Source organism: Saimiri boliviensis, chromosome 9 (assembly GCF_048565385.1).
Source record: "Saimiri boliviensis isolate mSaiBol1 chromosome 9, mSaiBol1.pri, whole genome shotgun sequence".
NCBI lineage: Eukaryota > Metazoa > Chordata > Mammalia > Primates > Cebidae > Saimiri > Saimiri boliviensis.
Window position 1 is genome coordinate 58725549 of NC_133457.1, and position 27506 is coordinate 58753054.

At 43.2% G+C, this 27506-nt stretch overlaps 1 protein-coding gene across 3 annotated transcripts in view; it reads right to left on the bottom strand.

The window, feature by feature from the left end:
• GLB1 (galactosidase beta 1) overlaps positions 1-27506 on the bottom strand; it is a 107688-nt gene that overhangs the window by 37451 nt on the left and 42731 nt on the right. For all 3 annotated transcript variants that reach the window (XM_074405930.1, XM_074405929.1, XM_039461810.2), the window contains exons 7-11: positions 24700-24758; positions 22180-22301; positions 22055-22095; positions 16197-16309; positions 1921-1995 (exon numbers count right to left, since the gene is read on the bottom strand). In XM_074405930.1, the coding sequence (XP_074262031.1) occupies positions 1921-1995; positions 16197-16309; positions 22055-22095; positions 22180-22301; positions 24700-24758 (410 nt within the window). The remainder of the gene's footprint in view (positions 1-1920; positions 1996-16196; positions 16310-22054; positions 22096-22179; positions 22302-24699; positions 24759-27506) is intronic.

Below are 27506 nucleotides of genomic sequence, written 5' to 3' on the forward strand. Positions count from 1 at the left end.
TATTCTGATGCAATACAACAGTAATAACAGCTATCAGTCATTGCGTGCCTAGACGCTCCAGGTGAGATACAGCGTTTTATAGGCACTAGCTCACTGAATACTCACAACTATCCTGTGAGGCAGGTACTACTGTCCCTGTGTTGTGGAGACTCAGAGAAGTCCACTCGAGTAATGACAGAGCCAGGATGTGGAGTTGGATTTGGCTCCAAACTCCAGGATTTTCCATGACATAATACTGGTTAGAAATTTTGTTTTGTTTGAGAGGGTCTCACTCTGTTATCCAGGCTGGCAGGCTGGGCTACAGTTGCGTAATCTTGGCTCACTGCAACCTCCTCCTCCTGAGTTCAAGAGATTCTCCTGCCTCAGCCTCCTGAGCAGGCATGTGCCACCATGCCTGGCTAATTTTGGTATTTTTAGTAGAGACACGGTTTTACCATGTTGGCCAGGCTGATCTTGAACTCCTGACCTCAGGTGATCCTCCTGCCTTGGCCTCCCAAAGTGCTGGGATTACAGGCATGAGCCACCATGCCCAGCTCAGTTCGGAATTTTATAAACACTTCCCATGGTTACCTCGCTGATGTGCTGCATCAAGGAAAACAATCTGATTTACAATTTCATCAAGCCAGTTACTCACATGGGTGTTTTCCCATCTGGACACTAAGAAATTCAACTCATGGTGAAAACTTTTTTCTATTTAACTGTGTTCTACATAAACTTAATTCAGTTATATGCTGATTTGCTATCTTAAATTGTATATATTTATTTGAAAATGAAAAGTCATTTCTGCTCACACCATTTTCCTTCATGATAAACAGAATGTGCTTTTGGTACTAAGCTAGTTTTGTTTTAGCAGTGTTGTTTTGAACATTTGGAGCTGTTTTCTGTTGCATAAAAATAGATTTGTCACGGCTCTGAAACATACAAACCAAACTTTTCCTTAAGTAGCTGTAGCCCTGAGCAAGTTGAAGGTGTTCCCTTTACAAGAGTGATTCAAGTCTGATCAATCTGAAGAAAGATCCCTATCAGAGAGAAAGACCACATTCTTTGTAGAATGTAACGCATGTATCTGACACTAGGTGGAAAATGTTACAAGAACTCAAGCAACCAACCATGTCAAAGGGCTTCTTGGATGGAAAAATTACATAATCATGTTTGGCATTTTGCTTGAAGATAAAAACTTATGATACTATTTTAGGATCTTGAGATTCTTAAGAAATAGGTAACAGTTCTTTTTTCTTTCTTGTGAGTTAATATATGTAGGAGTTAGGGATTATGAAAGGGGAAACCTGAAGACACAGATGGTCAAAACAAATTGACTTCGGCTGTGTCACTCCTCTGACTATTAAGTAAAACATCTCTTCTTTTTTACTTTTCCTAGAATACAGTGCCCCTAACTCCTATGTATGATTGATTTCTAGCTTTCCCCCCGATGTCTCTTTTAGCATATAAACCAGACCATAAAAACTAGGACATAACTTCGAGATGGAGGGTAGCATATAATTTAGGGCAGAGATCTATCAAAATGCCACTGATTTTTGGAAATCCCTAAAAAAAGGTAAATTATGAAGAAGAGCCTTGCCAGCCAGAACAATGAGGTGGCATGCTATTTTCACAAAGGCCCTTGACACTGTTTTAACCACTGATAAGGGAATCAAGATGACCCAAATGATCCAAGAATGCCTTCTACTCCCACCCATATCCCATCTGCTCATCCTGTCAACAGGCCTAAGTATCTTCTCGCCTCCATCTCCCCATTTTCCCAGAAACATCGTTTACCCCCACCTCAGGTTCGCAGAAAACAAATTCGCAGAAAAATAACGAACCAAATCCTCCAGCACAGCACTTTCACTCACTGCTGCTGAATTCCACTTTCTCACTCCCGTCTCACTTTCAACGTTTCTGTTATTTTTCTTTCCTTACCTTTCCCAGAGTGACCTTTCCATATGCAAACTTTGGTGTAGATGGAGGGACAGGACCTTCTGGTACTTTTTCAAACTATAAGCCAGCGTAGAAAAAGAGAGAAAAGAAAAAAAGCTGTTAAACCATCAGAAACATATTCACAGCATTTATTTTTCAAAAGGAAGTTCAAAGACTTGAGAGCATCAGTGCTTTTTTGGAAAATCAAAGGAACCGGAGACTTCTAAGTGTGTGTCTGTGTTTTAAGCTTCAGGAATCATCCAAATCATTATAAATGGAAAGACCTTAAAACAAAAGAGCAAAAGCAAGTAGAGAGAATGGGCGTAAACAGCAGGAGGCTGGGAAGTGGGAGGTAAGAAGAAAACAGGTACATGACAAACAGACTCTGAAGGGAGACAGCCTAGCATGGGAAAAATAGTCCTCTTATTGCCAAGTGCTGTGTAACGTGAAATCTACTGTGGTTACGAGAGACAATATTTCTACATATTATCATGAAACATATAACGAAGTATTTAAGGGTAAAGGCTATGACATGTATGTAGTCCTCCAATGATGTAGAAAACACACACACACACACACACACACAGAGAGAGAGAGAGAGAGAGAGAGAGAGAGAGAGAGAGAGAGAGAGAGAGAGAAACAAGTCTATGCAAAAGTGATGAATCCAGGTGGAGAATCTATAAATGCTTTTTGTGTGTATGAGAGACAGAGTTTCACTCTTGTTGCCCAGGCTGGAGTGCAATGGTGTGATCTTGGCTCACTACAACCTCTGCCTCCCGGGTTCAAGTCATTCTCCTGCCTCAGTCTCCTGAGTAGCTGGGATTACAGGCACGCACCACCATGCCTGGCTAATTTTATATTTTTAGTAGAGATGGGGTTGGCCAGGATGGTCTCGATCTCTTGACCTCAGGTGATTCACCTGCCCAGGCCTCCCAAAGTGCTGAGATTACAGGTATTAGTCACCATGCTCAGTACATTTTAAAATTATTTCATTGTTCCTATTTTTGCTTCTTCTGCTCTCTAAGTAATATATGTGTACTGCTATTTCTTATCATTGATTTCTTTACCACTTGAGTATATCCCAGAAGATAAAGTTTATCTTCCTTTCTTGGTATTACGGTTATATAACCATTTTCAGCTTCTCCCCTAGTTACCTTTGTACTTTTAATATCCTTATATCTGTATTTCTTAGTTCCATCAATGAGCATATGACCCTTTGTATCCACGTTTTAAGATAAAGCTACCTGCATCCTTCCCTGAGCTCTCCTCCACACTTCACCTTCACACCACGAGCTGTACTTTTACACTGCCAAGGTTAAAACCATCTGTCCTGGTCAGGTGGTGATTTAGGCCTGTAATCCCAGTACTTTGGGAGGCAAGGCAGGAAGATCGCTTGAGCCTCGGAGTTTGAGACCAGCCTGGGTAACATAGGGAGACCCCATCTCTACAAATGTTTTCAGAAGTAGGCATGATGGCACAGGCCTGTGGTCCCAGCCACTTAGGAGGCTGAGGTGGGAAGATCCTTGAGCCCAGGAGGTCGACGTTTCAGCGACTCAAGATCATATCACTGCACTCCAGACAGGGTGACAGAACAAGACCTTGTCTCAGAAACAACAAACAAACACTGTCCTATAGCCGTAAGTCCTGTCTTTGTCTGGATATTGACTTTATATCGACTTTGAATTGAAAATCAACCAACAGTACTCACAATATAATTGTATAAATCTTGGCCTCTCTAAAGCTGAATGGTCTATACTATGACAGCATGCTCTGTCTTGCTCAGCTTTTTGTATTCTTTCACCTATTCCTGTGGTTTCTAATTGCCCTTCTTTTTTTCTGCCTGATTTTAGCTCAATACCTCTCTAGGTTATTCCAGACATCCAAGGGTAGTATCACGTTTCTCCAAATACCTCCTCTTTCTCCCCTAGAAAACGCCTACTTGGAATTCTTGGTCTTCCTGCTCCAAGAGACTGACTCCCCTCTCCAAATGATATTGTGATACTTCCCTTCATGACTCTCCTGGCTTTAGCTCCTGTTTCTAGGATCTCATGACTTCCTCCAATGGAGCACAACCTCAGGTGACTTCCTAAGAACTGGCACGTAGGGGTAAACCTGAAGCTCTGAATGTCACCGTTCGCTGATAGGTTGGAAGGGCATAGAATTGTAGGTTGAAAATCATCTTCCCTCACAATGTCAAAGGTACTATTTTATTGTCTTCTATCATGTAGAGTGCGGCTCATGCAATCTTATTTTTGTTTCTTTGAAAGGGAAAGGGACTGGCTTTTTCTCTCCAGAACTATACTGCCTCTTTTTGTTTTGTTTTGTTTTGTTTTGCTTTTTTGAGACTGAGTCTCGCTCTGTCACTCAGGCTAGAGTGCAGTGGCGTGATCTCCATTCACTACAACCTCCAACTCCCAGGTTCAAGAGATTTTCCTGCCTCAGCCTCTTGAGTAGCTGGGGCTACAGGCGCATGCCACCATGCCTGGCTAATTTTTACATTTTTGGTAGAGAAGGGGTTTCGTCATGTTGGCCAGGCTGGTCTCGAACTCCCGGTCTCAAGCGATCTGCTCACCTCGGTCTCCCAGAGTGCTGGGATTACAGGAGTGAGCCATAATGCCCGGCCCTCTGTCAGCTCTTTATTCTCACTGTCCTAAAATTTCCAAATGAAACATCTGATTATGTATCTTCTTTGCATTCATTATGTTCAACAATTCAGAGATCCTTTTCAATCTTGGAAAAATTCTATTATTTCTTTGACATTTTTTCTCCAATTTTTTCTTTCTTGTAAGTAACAACTTGGATATCCTGGATTGTTCCTCATCATCTCTTATGTTTTGTGATTTCTATCTCTGTATTCTGGTTCTAATTTCTAGGAGATTCTTTTTAATATCAAAGAACTCTTGTTGTCTAGTAGCTTCTTTTTCAAAGTATCCCATTCTTATCTTATGGATGTAATATACCTCTGAAGGATATAAACTTGATGAATTTTTTTTTTTTTTTAACTTAAGACCTCTCCTGTCCCCTGAATTCTTTGTTGCCTCTAGAGTCACTTTCCTGTTTATTTCATCTTGGTTTTTCTCTTTCTTGTTGGAGGTCTGATGGTTGTCCTCAGTGTCTGGCCATGCTTGGTTGTTCATTCCTATTCAGTGGTGATGCAAATGAATTTCCCGACATCTGCATAACTGTCCTCTCTCTAATGGTCTTGCTCTGTGTACAGGAGCAAGGCTTATACTCTGGGGTGTTTTTTTGTTTTTTTGGGTTTTTTTTTTTTCTTTTGAGACAAAGTTTTGCTCTTGTCACCCAGGCCGGAATGCAGTGGCATGATCTCAGCTCACTGCAACCTCTGCCTCCTGGGTTCATGTGATTCTCCTGCCTCAGCCTCCTGAGTAGCTGGGAATACAGGTGCCTGTCACTGCACCCAGCTAAGTTTTTTTTTTTTTTTTTTTTTGTATTTTTAGTAGAGACGGGGTTTCATCATGTTGGCCAGGCTGGTCTTGAACTCCTGACCTCAGGTGATCCGCCTGCCTTGGCCTCCCAAAGTGCTGGGATTACAGGTGTGAGCCACTGCACCCAGCTCTGGGAGTTTTGTTTTAGGGTGCTTTGGCACAATCAGATGTAATGTGGAGGGTCTGTAATCTGGGGCTGTTTACCTTTTTTTAATGTTTTAAGGAACCCTTAAACATTTTAAACATGGTTTTTGGTAGAAAGATGCCTCCCTGATGGATGGTCTGTGTTTGAAACTGAGGTGAAGGAGTGGAGGACCTAACAGAAAATATGTCAGGTTTAATTAACCTTCCCACTGTCAGCTCCATTTCATTCCTATCCTTTGCCATTCATGTATTTCGAGGACCTTGCTCTCCGTGTTTTTTTTTGAGATCAGTGTACTCCCCGTAACTCCATTCCACACTCACTAGGGACTGAGAGTTCCTTATCCTCAGTCACCACAGATTCTTTTGACATCTGCCATGCATAAACAACTCCCGTCTTACTGCCTTCATTTTTAAAGGGATTCTCATTTTTTGAAAGAAGTAACATTTGGAAGAGAGAGATAAGGAGGTGGTCAGTTGACCATCATGTACTGAAAGTGCTTTGTACCCACAATATTCTATGAATCTACATCTCTGTGAAAGTTTTAAAATATGAAAAAAGAGATAAATGTGAGTCCCAAGAGTTACCACTGATCTTAGAAAGTGAAAAATGTTTTAAGATCTCTTTCCCCACTTTCCCTAGACCACCATTAGCCGATTACCTGACCCTTCCTCTTTCACTCCCCATTCTGGCCAATAAAAGCAGAAAATACAAATTCACAAAGAGGGACCTGAGAGCAGGATGATTTGTTTCCTGAGGTTCCCTACTTACCTGTGCATATTAGTGACCCTGTCATATTTCTCTTAAAGTTCAAAGAGGATTCTGATTTAACTAGGACTGCAATCTTTTCTACCACACTGAAAAAAAAAGTCATTCTATGGACATACTTATTCAACCTACATTCAGCTCACTTTGATGCAGTGCGTAGCTGCGTGTACTGTCATCTCATGTACTACTTCTAAAGCCTCTCATACCTAGTTATTCTATTTCCTCTTTATAGATAATAAGACTGAGGAACTGGATTGAGATCATAAAGAGAACAAGTGAGGGAGCTGGTACGTGGCTCTGAGTCTAACATGGTTCCCACTGCTTCCTGCTCCACCCTGCCTGCTTATTATTTTAACAATAGAACAGAAAGTTTGTTAGGTCAATTTCTGCTGACAAGTGGTGGTAATAAATAAATAAATAAATAAATAAAAAAGAAAGTTTATTAGGTCGATTTCTGCTGACACGCTGTTAAAAAACAAACAAATAGGCCGGGCGCGGTGGCTCAAGCCTGTAATCCCAGCACTTTGGGAGGCCGAGGCAGGTGGATCACGAGGTCAAGAGATCGAAACCATCCTGGTCAACATGGTGAAACCCTGTCTCTACTAAAAATACAAAAAAAGTAGCTGGGCATGGTGGTGCGTGCCTGTAATCCCAGCTACTCAGGAGGCTGAGGCAGGAGAATTGCCTGAACCCAGGAGGCGGAGGTTGCGGTGAGCCGAGATCGCGCCATTGCACTCCAGCCTGGGTAACAAGAGCGAAACTACGCCTCAAAAAAAAAAAAAAAAAACAAACAAATAAATAAATAAATGAAAGTTTATTAGGTCAGGTGTGGTAGGCTCACAACCTGTAATCCCAGCACTTTGGGAGGTCAAGGCAGGTAGATCACCTGAGGTCAGGAGTTTGAGACCAGCCTGGCCAACATGGCAGAACTCCATCTCTACTAAAAATACAAACAAATTAGCCAAGCATGGTGGTGCGCTCCTGTAGTCCCAGCTACTTGGGAGGCTGAGGCAGAAGAATCGCTTGAACCCAGGAAGTAGAGGTTGCAGTGAGCTGAGATCGTGCTACTGCACTCCAGCCTGGGTGACAGAGCAATATTTTGTCTCAAAAAAAAGAAAAAAAAAAAAAAGCAAGTTTTTTTCACCCACAATTCCAAAACCAAACCAAAACAACTCCTAAAGTCACCACGAAACCTTCTTCTTCCAGTTTCCCTCGCTGACTCTCCCCTTAAGCATACATATAACATAAACATAAGAGATAATTTTGTAATTTGCTCCTGCCACTTACCAAAAGTACTTTTGACATGACTAAATATTGAAAACAATTTTCCCAGCCAGGCGTGGTTGCTCACGCCTGTAATCCTAGCACTTTGGGAGGTCAAGGCAGGTGGATCGCCTGAGGTCAAGAGTTCGAGACCAGCCTAATCAACATGGTGAAACTCCATCTCTACTAAAAATACAAAAAAATCAGCCAGGATGCACCTGTAATCCCAGCTACTTGGGAGGCTGAGGCAGGAGAATTGCTTGAACCTGGGAGGCGGAGGTTGCATTGAGCCAAGATTGCGCCACTGCACTCCAGCCTGGATGACAGAGCAAGACTCTGTCTCAAAAAAAAAAAAAAAAAAGAAAAAGAAAAACAATTTTACTTATTGCATATTATAGTGCTTTGTGTGGCTATGGCAGCATTTCATAATTCTCCCTCCTATGTTAGAGGCTGAATTACTTCCAATTTTGATGGTATAAATATCAAAATGTATAAGTTACAACAATCAACTTCATGTCTGTAGCACTGCCCTTCTTTTAAATTTTTATTTTTTAAAAGCCCTGAGCACGGGGTGACTAGGTCAAAGGATATGAGTATTTTACATGACTCTTAAAATACTGTATACCCACATTTTCACCAAGTATCCATACTTGTTTATATCCTTTACCCAATTTTCTATGTAGATCTTGATATTTTGATCAGTGGTATTAGCTCATTATAATACAGATATTAAGCTTTCACCTGTCTATCCTATTTACTACAATTTTCTGACTTTTCATTTTAATACTGATGATTTTTCACTGATACTAGTTTATCAGAGAGCAATATCCTCATCTTTACCTTAGCTAATTAATGTTTCAGAAAAGAAATGAATACACCAAAATGCTATACTTTTAAACCATTATTTTTTCATAATAATTTGTGCTTTAATCATACTTTTCAGACCAATTGCAAATGTTGCTTCTCATCATAGTTAGCTGGACAAATTCAACATAGGAAGCTGCTCTTTTCCCTGTGGAATCCACTAGATTCAATGGTGACCAGCTTTTCCTTTACCAAGACCGCTAATGTTTTCATACATTCATCCAACAAACGCTTATTAGGTAAGTGCTTCGTGTCAGGTCCTATGCTTGGTACTAGACTTATAAATAGCTCCTATTCCAGAGACTGAGAAATGTGTATAAACCAGTTATATTAACACACTATGAAAAGTTGTATTTTCAATAGCCAAGACACGAATCAACCTAAAATGCTAGGCCAGATAAAGAAAATGTGGTATGTATTCACCATGGAATACTATGCAGCCATAAAAAGAATGAGATTATATCTTTTGCAGCAACATGGACAGAGCTGGAGGTCATTATCTTAAGCAAACTAATTCAGGAACAGAAAACCAAATACGGCACATTCTTACTTAGAAGTGGGAGGTAAATGATGAGAACACATGGACACAAAGTGGGAAACAGTCACTGGGGCCTACTCAAGGGTGGTAGGTGAGAGGAGGGGGAGGATCAGAGAGTGATCTATCAGGTACTATGCTTATTGCCTGGGTGACAAAATAATCTGTATACCAAACCCCTGTGATGCACAGTTTACCTACACAACAACCTTGGACATGTAGCCATGAACCTAAAAGAAGAGTTAAGGAAAAAAGAAAAGAAAAGTAGTGTTTAAAAGATTTCTACAAGATAAGATAGGGACAGAAAACAAAATGTGACTAACTCGGCTAACAGGGGGGTAAGAAGACTCTGCAGATAAGGTAACTGAGGTGTGTCTTCCTTTCCAGGTGAATAAAGGCAGAGTGTGCAGAGCCCAGGAGGTAGAAACAGCGCTGTCTCATTCCCAGAAGTGTATATAGCTCCATCTGAAAGCCAGGGAGTCACGTCTAAGAAGGGAGGATTGAAAGATGAGGATGGAGAAATACAGGGGCCAAGTCATGGTAGGTATCTGACCACATCAGTGTTTTAGATACTACACTTGATCTTAGCTGAAAGGCTGAGAAGTGATCGCATCAGTGTTTTAGAGAAATCACTCTGGAAGATGGATTAGGAAAGCCAACTCTACTGGAAGAGACCAGTACTAAGAGTGCAGGTGGCAGTTTAAAAGACTATGTAACAGCTGCTAAATAATATTCCCTTTCTCATCTGTAACCATCAGACATAAAACACTGGTTTTTGCCAGCATCATGCATCAGCAAGACAGCTGTGCCTGCCCATCAAGCCAATGTCATTCCAGTCATAAACAGAGCAGGATGATCCATCAGCCAGTGTAGACAGATCCTGGATCAAATTTCAAACTTCATTAAGCTTTTGAAGTACTGAAAAATCACTGTGGCTGTTCTCCCATCCCCTCTTCACCACTCAGCCCAGTTACCACCTTTGGGAATACCAGAATCCACTCCAATTATCAAGTCCTCAACTACCACTTGATTAATTTCTACAGTGACCCATTTCCAAAAATCCAGTGGAACTCTTACCTTGATGGAATCCCTATAAAGAACAGAAAGAAAACTCTGAAAACGGGTAAGTTGATTTGATAGCATACGAAAATAAACTCAGCACTGCCCCTCTCAGGAATCAGTAGGGAAGAGGAGGTCGCTGCCCTGTATTTTTATGGTTCGTCCTCGAGGTCAAAGTGTTAACCATGTCTGGTTGAGTTTTACCCACACCAAAGAAACTACCTTTTAAAATGCAAATGTCATGAGCTTTGCCATGCCTTGAAGATTCATATGAAGAGAGCTGCCTGGGGGCCTTCACCACTGTGCACAGGCTTATGCAGCCTGCTGGGAGATTCTTCCCAGGATCCCATGTCAGTGAAATATATTGTCCATCACCACCTAATGTACTCTAGAAATGGATTAAAGAGGAGGCCTATTCCACTTTTTAAGTCTTTGATGAAGGAAGGAGGCAGGTGGAGCTATATATATAGGGGGTATTTGCCATCCGATTTCCTTTCCTTGATGCAAGCAAATATTTTGAAGATCATTTAACAAATCAGCTAATTGTCCACAAAGTCTTATAAGAAAGAGCCTGCTGGCAGGGTACGGCAGCTCACACCTGTAGTCCCAGCACTTTGGGAGGCCAAGGTGGGTGGATCACTTGAGGTCAGGAGTTCAAGACCAGCCTGGCCAACATGGCAAAACTCCATCTCTAGTAAAAATACAAAAATTACCCATGTGCACTGGTGCATACTTTTAATCCCAGCTACTTGGGAGGTTGAGGCAAGAGAATCATTTGAACCAGGGAGGAGGTGGAAGTTGCCTAGGGAACAGAGCAAGGCTCTGCTTCCAAAAAAAAAAAAAAAAAGAAAATTTTAAACATATATTATATTTTTATTCTTTATTTTCAAATATATATATCATAAGCTATTGAATTGCAATATAGTTATATATCATATATCAATAGTTACATATATCATAAGCCATTGAATATACATTAAAAAAATATATATATATATCATAAGCTATTGAATTACATTCATTTAAATCCTTTTTTTTTTTTGAGATGGAGTTTCACTCGTCATACAGGCTGGAGTGCAATAGCTTGATCTTGGCTCACTGCAACCTCCGCTTCCTGGCTTCAAGTGATTCTCCTGCCTCAGCCTCCTGAGCAGCTGGGACTACAGGCATGCACCAGCATGCCCGTGTACTTAGACATAACATCTATCTAAGCCATTTCTAATTCCTTTACCCTCAGAATCTCTGATAGAATAAAGATTTGTTACCTTGAGCTACTAGGTTTAGGGGTACTTTGTCATATGGCAATAGGTAGGGAGAAAACAAATCTCCCTTGAAAATTCATATTCACAATCAGCCCTCAGATATATTTGCAGCCAAAATTCACACTGCATCTGTAGTACAAAAAACCCCCTCAACTTAAGATTTTAATTTAAAATGTGGCGTTCCCTGGTACCTGCCAGAAGCAAATGCTAATTCTCTCTGAAAGAACCCATGTTCACCCCAAATCTCAAATAATTCCTAAAGATAAAATTTCCATGAGTGAGCCCAGGAGTTCAATACCATCTTAGGCAACATAGTGAGACCTGATTCTACAAAATTTAAAAATAAATTAGCCGGGCATGGTGGCACATGCCTGTAGTCCCAGCTCCTCAGGAGCATCACTTGAGCCTGGTAGGCTGAGATTGCAGTAAGCCATGACTGCACCACTGCACTCCAGTCCGGGTGACAGAGTGAGACCCTGCCTCTAACAACAACAACAGCAACAAAAAGTTCCAAGAAATTAAGCTCAGTCAAAATCACAATACACACAAAGAAACAAGGCATCGCGAGCAAAAGCTCACAGAAACAACAAAAAGCAGAATGAAACAAAGAAAGACTCTGCATACTAGAGTGATCACGTGGAGATAAATAACAGAAGTATCTCTCGTATGTTTCAAGAAATAAAAGAACATGTATACTTAAGAAAAAAGCAAGAGAATTTAAAAATGGCCGAGTAAAATCACAACTGCCAAGGTTACCTTACAGAATGAAAAATACAATTTAATAATTCAATGGAAAGGTTTTAATCTCAGAATTTATAGCTGCTAAAGAGAACACAACAACTGAACATATCTGAAGATCATCAGCATGTCACACAGAGAGAAAAAGAGATTGTGAAACGTGGAGGCTAGAATCAGAAGGTCTAACAAATATCTAACTGAAGCAAATATTTGAAGAGATAATGGCTTAAACTTTTTAGGACTAGTGGAAAAAGCCAAGCCACAAGTTCCAAAACTACCAAGTGGGATAAATGAAAAGGAAGTCACACACAGATTCATCACAGAGAAACTACAGAATGCCAAATATAGAGAAAATCTTAGAAGCTGCCCAAGAGGAAAGACAGATTATCTTCAGGAGAGTACTGGAGTACAGTTAACTGATTTCTTAGCAGCAATAATGGAAGTCTGAAGTCAGTATGCTGAGGGAAAACTATCAGTCTAGAAAAACTATGTTTTGAGGCCAGGCACAGTGGCTCATACCTTTGGGAGGCTGAGGCAGGTGGATCACCTGAGGTCAGAAGTTCAAGATCAGCCTGGCCAACATGGTGAAACCCCATCTCTACTAAAAATACAAAAATTAGCCAGGTGTGGTGGTACACACCTGTAATCCCAGCTACTTGGGAGGCTGAGGCATGAGAATGACTTAAAGCTGGAAGGGAGAGGTTGCAGTGAGCCAAGATCTCACCACTGCACTCCAGCCTGGGCGACAGAGTGAAACCCTATCAAAAAAAAGAAAGAAAGAAAAGAAAAGAAAGAAAAGGAAAAGAAAAATGGCATTTTGAAAATGCATGAAAAAAAATTTTCAGACAAAGAAAATATCATTTGCTCACTAAATGAAATTCTAAAGAATATACTTCAGGCAGAAGGAGGGTGATCTCAGATGCAAAGACTGAGCTGCAAGAAGAAACAAAAGATAAAGAAAGCGTGTTCCCGGGACAAAGGAACCAGAGCTTTGTCTCAAACGGTGCATTCATGTAGCCACTGCCCACTCTACACCTCCACTAGGACATACACTAGACAAGTCAAACTGCACAGCCAAAACACAACTCCTGATCTTCCCCCACATAAACGGCAACTCCGTGTATGAGTTGCCACTGAAGACATTTTAGTGTCACCTGACTCTCCTTTCTTTCATACGCCCCATCCGAAAATTGTATCAGCACTGCTTTCATAACATATTCTGAAACTGCCTAGTTCCACTACCTTCACAAGCCACAGTCACCTCTCTCTGAGATGGCTGCAAAAGCCACCTAATTGGTCTTTCTACTCTACCCTTGCTCTGCCTCCCAGAGTCTAGTCTCAACACGGTAGTTGGAATCTGCTTTAACAGAATATGCTTTAACAACAGCTCTGCTCAACTCCACAACAGATTCCCATTCATTCAGAGGAAAAGCCAAAGTCTTATGATGACCTGCAATGCCCCATGTAATCAGTTGCCCATCTATCTCCCCGACCAAATCTCCTACTTCTCACCCCTTCATTTACTGGGCTCCAGCTACACTGGCCTCCTTGTTAGTCTTTAAAAATGCCATATACCTTCCCAGCTGCTCACTGGCTGAATTCTGCCTGGCATGCTCTTGTCCAAGTGGAGATGTCCCACATGGCTCTCTCACCAGCTTAAAGGTTTTGTTCGAGCTCCACCTTGTCGAGAAAGCCTACATATACTAAGCAGCTAAAACTGCACCTGGCACATAGAGTACTTGATAAATATTTGTTAAATCCTTTGCAACTAAATGAACTATGTGGGTCAAGTGACATACTATCTGAAGCCATTATAGTGATGACCTATGGGTTTTATTTTTTAAGGAGAACTAAAATACATGAACACTAAACCCAGAGAATTAAAATAGTCGACAATAATAACATACAAATCAGGAGGGGTGTAATTGGAGTTACAGTGAGTTAAAGAGGGACGCATTTGGAGGAAGTAAAGATATTGATTAATTTTAAACTGTTACAAGACAACCAGACACAGGAGTACACATGTAGGAACTTGCTGCCTAAAAACGAGCAAAACGAATTTCTGGTGATAGAGGTGAGGACAGCCGTGAGCTCAGGGATGGATGTTAATGACTAGAGAGAAACGTGAGAGGGCTTCTGGGGAGCTGTGTGCTGGTTACAGGGCTGCGCTCCCTTTACCTAAATTCACTGCTCTGTATTTATGAGTTGTTCTTTTCTGGGAGTATATATATATATATCACACTTAAATGGGTAACCGCTAAAAAAAATTAGAAAGCAGTGAATAACTTTCAAAGTACAAGAGGGATGAAAGAAATAAGAGAAAAAAAAAACACATAAAACCTCGAAGAATCTAAAAGAAAGAAAAAGTCAAAAAGGTAAACAAACAGAAATTATAAAATAAGATCACTGAAATTAATCAATGTACATCAAGAAATACAATGAGTAAGAATGAATAAATATACAAGTTAAAAGACAAAAAATTTCAAACTAGAGAGATTTAAAAAAATCAATTACATCCTATTTATAAGAGATATATGTAAAAAGAACAAAGGATATAAAAAGGTTGAGACTAAAGCATTGGAAAAGATAGCCCAGATAAATACCAACCAAAAGTATGTAGGTAAATGGTGTTAATTAATAACAGACAAAAAAAAAAGAGGGGGGCTTCCAGGCAAAAGCCTTATTAGAAATAGAGGGTTATATAATCCCATTACTATTAAGTACTGAAGGATTTAATTCTCAGTTTGCCCACCTAATAACTAACCTCAGAACTGGCAGAGCTATAAGGGGAAGCACATCAGGACAACTCTCACTAAATAGGAGACTAAACTGACAAAAACAGAGGAATCAGATCAACGGCACCATTAATAGACTTCATCTGATGAACGTGTCTGCAGAATACAGTCAACAAATGTAAAATAGACTTTCCTTTTATGCACACGTTGACCATTAATATTGGTCTATGTCAAGCTCTAAAACTAGGCTCAACAGCTTCCAAGGGACTGGCATCACACAGGTTATGTTCTCTAACCTGAATGCAAAGAGGTTAGAAATCCAAAAAAACAGGAAAGTACTTATTTCCAGTAATTAAAAAAACATGCTTCTACACGTATCAAGGGTGGGAGAGAAATCAAAACAGACATGTTTAGAAGCAAACAATAAGACACAGATTGGACAACAAAACTTACAAGCCACAGCAGTACTTGAAGGAAATTTATAACCTTAAATATTTATATTAGAAAAGAAGAAAGGCTGCATTAAAAAACTAAGCTTCAAATAAAGGAAGGAAATAATAAAAATAGAAACAGAAAGCTTCAAAACAGAACAAACATACAAGGGAGAGCTTGGGAGACATTACCATAAATTTTGCAGAGATTAAGCCCGTAACAATGGAATAACATAAGGAACGTTTTAACAATACATTTGAAAATTTAGATGAAATGGACAAATTCTAAGTGTAGTAAGTCTAGCTTATATTTTTTATATTTAAAAGATTTTGTGATATACATTTTAACACATGCTTAAAATTAAGACTACATCATACTTAAAACAAAAAAAAACATATCATTTATAGGCAGAAACCTTTGTTTTTTAACTTCAAAACTCAGGTGACTGAGCAGAAAAACTGTGGGTTTTTTCTTTTAACCCACAGCAGAGACAGGAAACCCCACCTAGGTGCATTAGGTGCCTCAGAAGGTTACGATGCTAGCAGGACTAAGCAGCTAGGTGCAGTCCAGAAGGCAACAGCAATCACTCCAAATAGAAAAACGAAGCTTCACGGACAGCTGACATCTGCACCATGCTTCATTGGGTCTGAGGATTTATTTCCTATGTACATCAGCTATAAGTAGACACACATTTTCTTACCTTTAAGATAAATAATAGTAATGGCTGCCACTTATTAGACATGTATGTGTCAAGAACTGTCCTGGATGGCTTACATATGTTCTTTCCAATCCTTACAACACAACCAGATGCTGTAATCCCAGTTTTACAAATTAACAGTCAGCACAGTGATTTGCTCATAGACTCACTCTTAATCACGTGGGTACAAGGTGCAAACCCAAGTCTAGCTGATGCCTCCCTTCATTCATCCTTTTAAACAGGATGGCGCCAGGCAGGCAGCTGTCCACAGAGCCACAGTGAGTACAAGAGAGGCTCTGTCCAAGACCAGCCCACCACAGCTCATACAAAGCACCCACCTTGCGGATAACATCTCGCAGAGCAAAATACTTCTCAGTGAGGTCCCCGGCCTCGCTCAGCGGGGCATCATAGTCGTAGCTGGTGGGCTGCGCTGCATAGGGTGAGTTGGCCCCTAGAAGACAAAAATGTGCCTCTAGTTATTACTGATGACCCAGCTCTGAGACAAGTTCTTTGGGATCCATGAGCTCAGCACTGCAGAGAGAGAAAACTAGAAGACACATTAAAACCAGCTGTTGGGAGACACAGCTGTGGCTCTCAGGATGCCAGGGTTAGGGGCTGGAGTTTCTTTCTACAGGTAGCACTTCCCAGGCACCTTAGTGTTTACCAAGCACTCTTTCCATCCACTCTCTACAGAAGCTCAAGCTGTGATTCTGACAGGTATCAGCCCCCACTGGACATGCAGGGGATCTGAAGCTCCCCACAAAAGTCTGCCAGCACCTCAGACCAGTAATGGCAGGGCTTATGCTGTGACCCCCAGCTCTGACCGTGAGTCCTGTCAACTCTGAACCTTTTCATGTCCTCCAGTTATATGGCTGAGAAAAGGTCAGTGTGAAGACACTGACGACTAGGCCACGGATCAGCAGAAAACGGAGGGCTTAGCAAACCAAACAAAGCGGGAGACAACAGCAGACCCACATCAGCCACAGAGGGTCAGACGTCATCTGAGGGCCTCGGTTGCATCTGCGAAGACTGCAGAGGGGGCTGTGGTGCACCCTGTGGATCCCTCTTCAGAAGAAGGCACTCACTCATCCTCCCGGTGGCTAGGGCTGTGGTCTGCTCACATTTCTCGGATGTGTCCCTCTCTGGGCGCTGGCCTCTGCTGCGCTGCCTCACCCACAGTTACAACCCCCAGGGATGGCCCACCTCCAACAACTGACCAGTGTGCCTCACACGGCCATCCCAGCTGCAGAGTTCCCTCTCAGACTGGCGGAAGCCACTTGTGACGTTGCATCATAGCCCAGCTTCTCCCTCTCTGTCTTACAGGCGTTGCTCCAGAGAGCACACCCAATAAGCTTCCTGTCAGGTAACGTCGGAATCTGTTTCCCCGAGAACTTGACCTTCAACAAAGACCAACAGATAGTGCCAATACTGAGTATACAAAAGGACTAGTAAAACAAATGCCCCTACAATTACTGTGCAAGGGGTGGGGTCTAGACCAGAGGCTCTTGACCTTGTCTTGGATGATGTTCACAGGTGTGAGGTTACCTGCATTATCAGGCAGTACTTCAAAAACTTCCCAGTAAAAGAGATTCCTAAGCCTCATCCCAGAGATTCTGATTCAGCAGGTCTGGAGTGGGGCCTGAGGCTGCATTTCTAACAGGCTTCCAGGTGACTCTGATGCTGCCATCTACAGACCAGCAAGGCTTTCTGCCTTCTTCTTCTACTTCAGAGTGTATTGCAATGCCAGTGTGTGAGAATGAAGTTATTTTAGAGTCATCTTTTGCCCAACCTAATCTGTATATCAATGAGGCACATAACATGATAGTTTACCTAGGATTAGTAATAAATTCCTTGGACGCAGCTCACCAATGATGGAACCACCTTGGGTGACCTAATACTGGTGGAGGTGAGATGAGCAGGGCCGAGGATCCATCAAGCAGGTCAACCCCAAAGACTTTTTCATTAGTTCTCTGCACAGAATCTAAACTTTGAAAGATCTGGATCGCTCAACCAACTGAATTGATCTAGTCATATCTTTCCCCCATTTCTTATTAATCAGAGACAACTCACAGCCAACAGGTGTGCCTGCCTTAGGGGATGCATAGGTTAAAACACATCCCTTCCTGTGAGACACAAAGGAAAAAAAAAAACCCACATCCGTTGCTGCAAGGAACTCACCTTCTTTGTGGCCCCCCTCTGCCTCTAATGTGGTAGTGCCCATGCCGCGCCGTGTTTCTTACTTGTATGTTTCTCTCCATACTATACTGCTTGCACCTCAGGGGTAGAGACTGTGCCTAACTTGCCCTTGAGTCCCCAGCCAGACTCTGGCATGGAGGAGGAACTCAACCACTGGTTGACAGGTTCAGCTGAGCTGGATAAGTGTGACCTCCATTAGCACACTTTACAGGCAGAGGGAGCCCAGGCTGGGAAGCTGGCCAGCGGATTTAAGGATGGACTGGAAGACTGCATCTTTGTTCTAGCGCTACTGGCAGAATCATACTTTAGACCACCATAGGGCAGCATCGCAGAGAAATGGTGCAGATTCAAGCCTCCTCTGGCCACATAAGAGGGTGTGACGTGGGAAGGCGAAGGAAATGGTGAGACTGCAGTTGTCAGCTCTCCACATTGTGTGAGAAATACACGAGCGCCTGGACTCTGCAGCAGCCATCACACAGCTGTGGACACACACAGGCGTGGAGGAAGGAGACACACACCTGCACAGGGAGGCGCACGCTCCTGTGGGTGGGCTGCACAGGGAGCTCCCTGCTCCTGACACTTTTCTCTCCCTGCTCTCCTCTGGGAAGCTGGCCTGGAGAACAGTTACTAAGTACAGACTGGCCTTCTCTCACTTCCTCAAACAGACAGGTCAAAAAGGCAGCTTCAGAGAGGCGTGGCAGAACACAGCGGGACAGGTGTGGGGGCTAGCTCACCACCGCCTGAGTTTCAGTCCAGGCTCCATCCCTTGCCAGCTGAACAGAAACTGTGGACCTTTTTTTGGTATTCAGCTATTTTTTAGACAGAGTTTCGCTCTTGTTGCCCAGGCTGGAGTGCAGTGGCATGATCTCGGCTCACCACAACCACCACCTCCTGGGTTCAAGCGATCCTCCTGCCTCAGCCTCCAGGATTACAGGCATGCACCATCATGCCTGGCTAATTTTGTATTTTTAGTATTAGAGACGGGGTTTCACTATGTTGTCCAGGCCAGTCTCGAACTCCTGAGCTCAGGTGATCCACCAGCCTCAGCCTCCCAAAAGGCCGGGATTATAGGCATTAGCCACCATGCCCAGCTTGCATTCAGCTATTTTTATCTGTAAAGTGGTGTTGATCATCTCTAATCCAGACGAGGCTAATATGAGGACTAAATAAGAAAACAGGCAGAACAGGGAAGTCTATGGATTATGACAGAGGGAGGCGCAGGGGAGAGGATTAAGGACAACTTCTATGTTCCGACAGTTTCTATAACGTCCAATTTTTTTTTTCTAAGATGAATGTGTTATTCTAAGTATAATATTAAGATTTTTTTAAAAAATTGTGTCATGAACCATACAATTCCAACAATGATGTCATTGTTCCTGGATTGGATGATTGGTCTCGATCCCATCAGCGGCAGCTAGGGGGAATCCTCATGTACAGAGTGAAAAAGGCACCCACCAGGTCTCAACTCTCCCATAAGATGAACACACAGAGATGATCTAAAATATCAATTACCAACCCTGGCACACTATTCTCTTTTCTTTTTTAAAATTTTTAATTTAATTTTAAGTTCCGGGATACATGTGCAGAACATGCAGGTTTGTTACATAGGTAAACGTGTGCCATGATGGTTTGCCGCACCTATCAACCGGTCACCTAGGTATTAAGCCCTGCATGTATTAGCTATTTATCCTGATGCTCTCCCTCCCTGCAATCCTCCAACAGGCCCTGGCACACTATTATCTTATATGCAGTGAAATTTCAGTTTTGCAATATCTTCATTTCTTGGCTGTAGTAATAGTATTAAAATTGATAATGCTTGTAAGCAATATCTTCTCCTAGCCCATCTCAGCCTGCAAAAAAGATAGCAGTTCAAAGATAAACTTCATTAAGAGCTGACAACATCCAATTTCAGATCCTGACAGATCTAGGTCCAAACGAAACTTTCAGAACTCAACAACTGGGCATCCTCCATGATTCAGGGAGAAAAAATGCAAACAGAGAGACAGGTAGAGAATGAAGATTCAAGTCAGTACAGCATCATTTGTCTTTGCAAAAAAAATCAAAGACATTGCAGAAAAATTTTTGTCATAATTTTTCCTACACAGAAAAATAAAGAAATGTGAAATGGTGGCCGGGCGCGGTGGCTCACGCCTGTAATCCCAGCACTTTGGGAGGCTGAGGCGGGTGGATCACGTGGTCAAGAGATGGAGACCGTCCTGGTCAACATAGTAAAACCCCGTCTCTATTAAAAATACAAAAATTAGCTGGGCATGGTGGCGCGTGCCTGTAATCCCAGCTACTCAGGAGGCTGAGGCAGGAGAATTGCTGAACCCAGGAGGCAGAGGTTGCGGTGAGCCGAGATCGCGCCATTGTACTCCAGCCTGGGTAACAAGAGCGAAACTCTGTCTCAAAAAAAATAAAAAATAAAAAAGAGATGTGAAATGGTGTGACTATTTTGGAAAACACTATGGCAGTTCCTCAAACTCTAAACACAAAGTTACCACATGACGTGGCAATTCCACCTCTTGGTATACACCCGAAGGAACTGAAACAGGAATTCAAACAAATCCTTATACATTAGTTTCAAAGCAACACACTAACCAAAACGTGGAAATAACCCAAATGTCCATCAGCCAATGAATGGATAATAAAATACTGCACATCCACACAAGGGAATACTATTCAGCAATCAAAAGGAATGAAACACTGATACATGTAACAACATGGACGAACCTTGAACACATTGGACTAAATGAAAGACGTCAAACAGGTGTGTATATGTGGTTCATTTATATGAAATGTTCAGAATTGGCAAGTCCAGAAGGACAGAAAGTATATTACTTCCAGGGGCTGGGAGGAGAAAGAGTGTGGAATGCATGCTAACAGGTATGGAGTTTCTTTTTGGGGTGATAAAATGTTACTGAATTAGATAATGGCAATGGTTACACAACTTTGTAAATACAGTAAATGCCACTGCATCACATACTTAAAAACTGTACATTTTATGGTTTGTGAATTATATCTCAACAAAACAAAATGTTAAAAGAAAAAAAAAAAAGCCGGGCACGGTGGCTCACGCCTGTAATCCCAGCACTTTGGGAGGCCGAGGCGGGTGGATCACAAGGTCAAGAGATTGATGCCATCCTGGTCAACATGGTGAAACCTCGTCTCTACTAAAAATACAAAAAATTGGCTGGGCATGGTGGCGCATGCCTGTAATCCCAGCTACTCAGGAGGCTGAGGCAGGAGAATTTCTTGAACCCAGGAGACGGAGGTTGCGGTGAGCCGAGATTGTGCCATTGCACTCCAGCCTGGGTAACAAGAGTGAAACTCCATCTTAAAAAAAAAAAAAAAAAAAAGACCACAGACCACAGCAGAATATTTGAACAAATAAGATACAGTTATAGATTGTGACTAAAGCCTGCCCAACTTCTGGTGAAAAACAATAAGGCTTCAAATGCTCACAAAAATTTATGTCCCTTAAATTTTTTTAAAGAAATATTATTTTAAAAATTTATATAGGTAATCCTTATATATTAGAAAATGTAGGACCAGGTGTGGTGGCTCACGCCTGTAATCCTAGCATTTTGGGAGGCCAAAGTGGGAAGATGGCTTGAGATCAGGAGTTCAAGACTAGCCTGGCCAACATGGTGAAACCTTGTCTCTACCAAAAATACCTTGTCTCTACCAAAAATACAAAAAATTAGCCAGGCATAGTGGCATGCGCCTGTAATCCCAGCTACTTGGAGGCTGAGGCAGAGGCAGGAGGATCCCTTGAGCCTGGGAGGTGGAGGTTGCAGAGAGTTGAGATTGCACCACTGCACTCCAGCTTGGGAGACAGAGCAAGACTCTGTCTCCAAAAAAAAAAAAAAGAAAAAGAAATTTTAGGAGAGGATAAACAAAAAAAGAAAATAAAAACTGTCTGTGGGCACATCCCTCCCCAAATTAATGAACAGAAACATTGTAGCGTAAGTTTCTACAGACGTTAAAGTGCTCTTACCATTCCAATAGGCAAAATTGGTCCCACCTACAAACATGTACCTACGAGGAAACAAAAGAATACAGTACTTCACTGTGAGCCCACGGCTACTGAGGGCACCCTCCCCTCAGGCGATGAACACTCACAAGTTCACACTCGCCCCATGGGCAAGTATGTCATGGAGGGAGGAAGCCACCGCTTTGGTCTTGACTGTGGAGTGAGGTTGGCCCCAGTGGTCTAGCCAGCCAGTATAGAACTCAGAATTGATCTAAAATGAAAAAACAATGTGGCCCTTAGGATAGATTTATGCCCTTCCAATGCCAGCGCTTCCCTGCAATGCCCAACGTATCTGCAAGGGGGTTGACTTTGCACTGCTTAACCCAGAGCCTAGGGACCAATGAGCACTTTCAATACCAGCAATGCTGATGTCCAGTCCTCAGGTTCATAGCTAAAGGGAGAGCTCATCTTACACAATGCAGGTATTCCTGTAAAGTGGTGCCTACATTTAAATTTAGATAGCTGATCCCCTGTTTAAACATGGTAGGTAAGTCTTGTTGGGCAAAGAAACTGGAGAGCAAAATATTTTTATAGAATAACAGCTCCAAGTTCATCCTTTGTCTGAATCCAGATTTTGAGATCTCAGGTTGATGGATAATGAGGTAGTCTTGTCCCAGTATTCTGCAAAGCAGGCCTCAAACACTTCATGTTTTTCTTGGGCATTGCCCTGCCAACCCTTGGCCTAGAGAACAAAAGAGAAAGCTGGACCTTCTCGTGGGGACGTCTTGTTTCAGGTTCCAGGAAATAGCTCCACCCAAAGTCTATGAATGCAGGGTCTGCGCTGCTCACTAAGCAGAGACTAGACTCAGAAAAGGCTGTTTTATAAAGAAGGCTTGTACACAGGTGGAGCAGTCTAACCTGGTACAGAGAAGCCACAGGGTATTAACCCATAAACTAGGCTGAGTGACAAGAACAGCAACTTCAGCTGAAGAAGGGAAGAAGAGAAAGAGAAGGATCGATAGGTTGCCGACACCCGCCTGCACCTGGCACTATCTCCTCCTCCCAGCAGCCTACACTGTGTGCCATGAAGCCTTGCAATTCAGTGTGGTCAGCAAACCTACATCCTCAAGGCCACCTGGCTGCTTATTAGAAATGAGGCTCTCAGGGCTGGGCACAGTGGCTCACACCCATAATCTCAGCCCTTTGGGAGGCCAAAGCAGGATCACTTGGGGTTAGGAGTTTGAGACCGGCCTGGCCAACATGGTGAACGCTCGTCTCTACTAAAAAAAACGAAAAGATTAGCTGGGCGTTGGGGCGCATGCCTGTAATCCCAGCAACTCAGCGGGCTGACGCACAAGAATTGCTTGAACCAGGGGTGGAGTTTGCAGAGAGCCCAGATGGCATCACTGCACTCCAGCCTGGGCGACAGGGCAAGACTCAGTCTTTTTTTTTTTTTTTTTTTTTTTTGAGACAGAGTTTTGCTCTTGTTACCCAGGCTGGAGTGCAATGGTGCGATCTCGGCTCACTGCAACCTCCGCCTCCTGGGCTCAGGCAATTCTCCTGCCTCGGCCTCCTGAGTAGCTGGGATTATAGGCATGTGCCACCATGCCCAGCTACTTTTTTTTTTTTGTATTTTTAGTAGAGACGGGGTTTCACCATGTTGACCAGAATGGTCTCGATCTCTTGACCTCGTGATCCACCCGCCTCGGCCTCCCAAAGTGCTGGGATTACAGGCTTGAGCCACCGCGCCCAGCCAAGACTCAGTCTTAAAAAAAAACAAAACAAAAAAAAGGAAATGAGAATCTCAGGCCCCAACCCAGACCCAGCAGATCAAAATTTGCTGTGTTTATGAATCACTTGAGTAATAACAAAATCCCCAAGTGATCTGTAAACACTTTAAAGGTGGAGAAGCAGGCCGGGCACAGTGGCTCAGCCTGTAATCCCAGCACTTTGGGAGGCCAAGGCGGGTGGATCACGAGGTCGAGAGATCGAGACCATCCTGGTCAACATGGTGAAACCCTGTCTCTACTAAAAATAAAAAAAATTAGCTGGGCATGGTGGCATGTGCCTGTAATCCCAGCTACTCAGGAGGCTGAGGCAGGAGAATTGCCTGAACCCAGGAGGTGGAGGTTGCGGTGAGCCGAGATCGCGCCATTGCACTCCAGCCTGGGTAACAAGAGCGAAACTCCGTCTCAAAAAAAAAAAAAATGGTGGAGAAGCTCTGTCACAAAGAGCTATCAGTTAACACAGACTTGAACTCAGACCCTGGTCCAGCCATCCGCTGGCTATATGACCCTGGCAAGTGACGCAGCTTTCCTGAGCCTCAGTGAAAATGGAGACAATATCACCACTTATGAGAGTTGCCCCGAGGACCAGATGAAACCAGGAAGCAGAGGCATGCAGGCTGATATGTAATAGGCCATTCATGTTGGTGCTCGGTCTGTTCCACCCCACCGCAGGAGCTCAGTTTCAAACAGGAACATTGTTTCTGCTGTCGTTCGCACACCCAGAATGGCCATGACTCCACAATCCCATTAGCTGCTGACCCCAGGGCCAAAACCACTAAGGGCCTGCTCCCCAGTTCCAGCAGCACGTAACCTTTCTCTCCTAAGAGCTGCAATGGAGTTAGATAAGCTAGAGTCTCTCCACTCCTCACCCTCACTTCTTACCAAGGGTCCTTTGGGCTCATACTTCCTCTGGATTTGGAAAGCATCTGTGATGTTGCAGCCTGAAAATTGTAAGGGAGAAGGTAGGTCAGTCATGGAAATGACAAGAAGTTAAATAACAAGAGCCCTTCATGGGACTTGGGCCTGAAGCCCTGCTACAGTCAGAATGTTGGTGTCCCCCCAAAATTCTCACGTGGGAACTTAACCCCCAATATGATATATTATTGAGGTGAGGCCACTGGAAGTGATTGGATCATAACAGCTCCACCCTCGTGAATGGGATTAGGGCTCTGGCCTGGCATGGTGGCTCATGCCTGTAATCCCAGCACTTTGGGAGGCCAAGGCGGGTGGATCACCTGAGGTCAGGAGTTTGAGACCAGCCTGGCCAACATGGTGAAACCCCTTCTCTAGTAAAAATACAAAAATTAGCCAAGCATAGTCCCAGCTACTTGGGAGGCTGAGGCAGGAGAAATCACTTGAACCTGGGAGGTGGAGGTTGCAGTGATCTGAGATCATGCCATTGCACTCCGGCCTGGGCGACAGAGCAAGACTCCATCTCAAAAAATTTTTTTAAATAATAAAGAAAGAAATAAATAAACAAACAAATAGAGGTTCAAGGGAGCTTTCTGGACACATGAGGACACAGCAAGAAGGCATGGGACCATCTCTGAAGCAGACAGCAAGCCCTTCCCAGACACTGAATCTGCTGGCATCTTGATTTTGGACTTCCCTCCCTCTAGAACTGTGAGCAGTAAATTTCTTTTGTTTATAAATAATAACCCAGTCTAAGGTATTTTGTTATAGCAGCCAAAACTGACTAAGGCAGGCCTCTGTCCCTTCCTACACCCCATGGGCCTGGAATACTTCCAAGCTAGCTTCAGACTGGACCCATCAGAGGATGTGCATGGACCACAGAACGTGGCTTCTCTCTGAGGTCCCCGGGGCCTCTCCTGTCTGCACAGGAGTTCCCTTTGCAGGCCTGTCTTCTTTATCTGTGCTTCCCCCAGGCCTGGACAAACATCTTGTGTGTTATCTCTTCACAAGAACATCTGGTTGACCTGGAAGCACCCCACAGGATGAGCCTGGTTTGAAGATACTTACAGCCTCCGTAATACCACACACGATAGTGCCACAAATATGTGCCAGTTAATCAACACATCAAAGGGATGTGGGTGCTCTCACTGTTTACCCCTGAATAATAGAACACACTCTGGATTCTAATTTGTACGTCAACCATTCCATACCACTTGCTCTCAATTTTCCCCTACGAAATACCCCAATAGAGTGTCGTATCTTGCCTCTCATGTCTTCTATTGTCCCTTCTTCCTCTAAAACAAAGAAGAATTTCTCCACAGAGAAGGAATGGGCTGCCAAGCTTTGGGGAAAGAGGAAGCAGGAGGACTATCCATGCCCACCCGAGCAGAGGATGCCCTGGCCCCACACTTCATGACCCCGTTCCCACAGCAGGTATCCCAGGGTGGACACGGACCCAGCCAAGACCCTCTGATAACCGCTTGCTCTGAGATGGGGCTTTAGCTTCTCTGTAAGGCCAGCTTTCAGGACAGAATATGCTGATTGAGAAAGGGTAAAATCTCATCAGATGCCTTTCTCACTATTAAGCATTAGGCGGCATTCACATCTTTAAACACTGTTCTCCTGAGACCTGCCACTCCTGGGCAATACCCCTCTTCCACACAAAGCAATGAGGCTGGCAAAAGCCTCAGACTGGAGGGCCCATCTGTCCCAGGCATCCTGGCCTTGTGGTACTCTATTCTCCAACCCCCAGCAGGGACAGTCACACTGCCACCTCACATACAAATTATACTTACAACACATTCATAATCACTTTCAATTTCTTCTTCCCAACAGAAAAGTCCCGAGCTTTTTCATCACTGCCACGGGAAGCCTGATCAAAGCAGGAGGAAACTGGCATGTCATTTCCTCTGCAGCACTTTGCATTAGGTTGGTGCAAAAGTAATTGTGGTTTTTGCCATTTTTTTTTTTTTTTTTTTTTTTTTGAGATGGAGTTTCACTCTTGTTACCCAGGCTGGAGTGCAATGGTGCGATCTTGGCTCACCGCAACCTCCACCTCCTGGGTTCAGGCAATTCTCCTGCCTCAGCCTCCTGAGTAGCTGGGATTACAGGCACGCACCACCATGCCCAGCTAATTTTTTGTATTTTTAGTAGAGATGGGGTTTCACCATGTTGACCAGGATGGTCTCGATCTCTTGACCTCGTGATCCACCCGCCTCGGCCTCCCAAAGTGCTGGGATTACAGGCTTGAGCCACCACGCCCGGCCGCCATTTTTTTTTTTAAAGACAACAACTGCAATCACTTTTGCACCAATCTAACCAACCTAATAGATGAATCCTTTTATCACCAAATGTTCTGGAAACACTCCACTCACTTAAGGTCAGTTCTTCTCTGTTCTTCTATTTTTTGATAAGGTAGAAGAACCTCTCTAAAAATGCAACTCTAGACCAGGAGTGGTGGCTCACGCCTATAATCTCAGCACTTTGGGAAGCTGGGGCAGGTGGATCGCGTGAGGTCAGGAGTTCAAGACCCTCCTGGCCAACATGATGAAACCCCGTCTCTACTAAAAATACTACAATTAGCTGGGCATGGTGGCACATGCCTGTAATCCCAGCTACTTGGGAGGCTGAGGCAGGAGAATGCTTGAACCTGGGAGGCGGAGGTTGCAGTGAGCTGGGATCAGGCCACTGCACTCCAGCCTGGGCAACAAGAGCGAAATTCCACTTCAAAAAAAAAGTGACACCAGGCTAATTTCCTCATTTTGGTCTTCTGTACA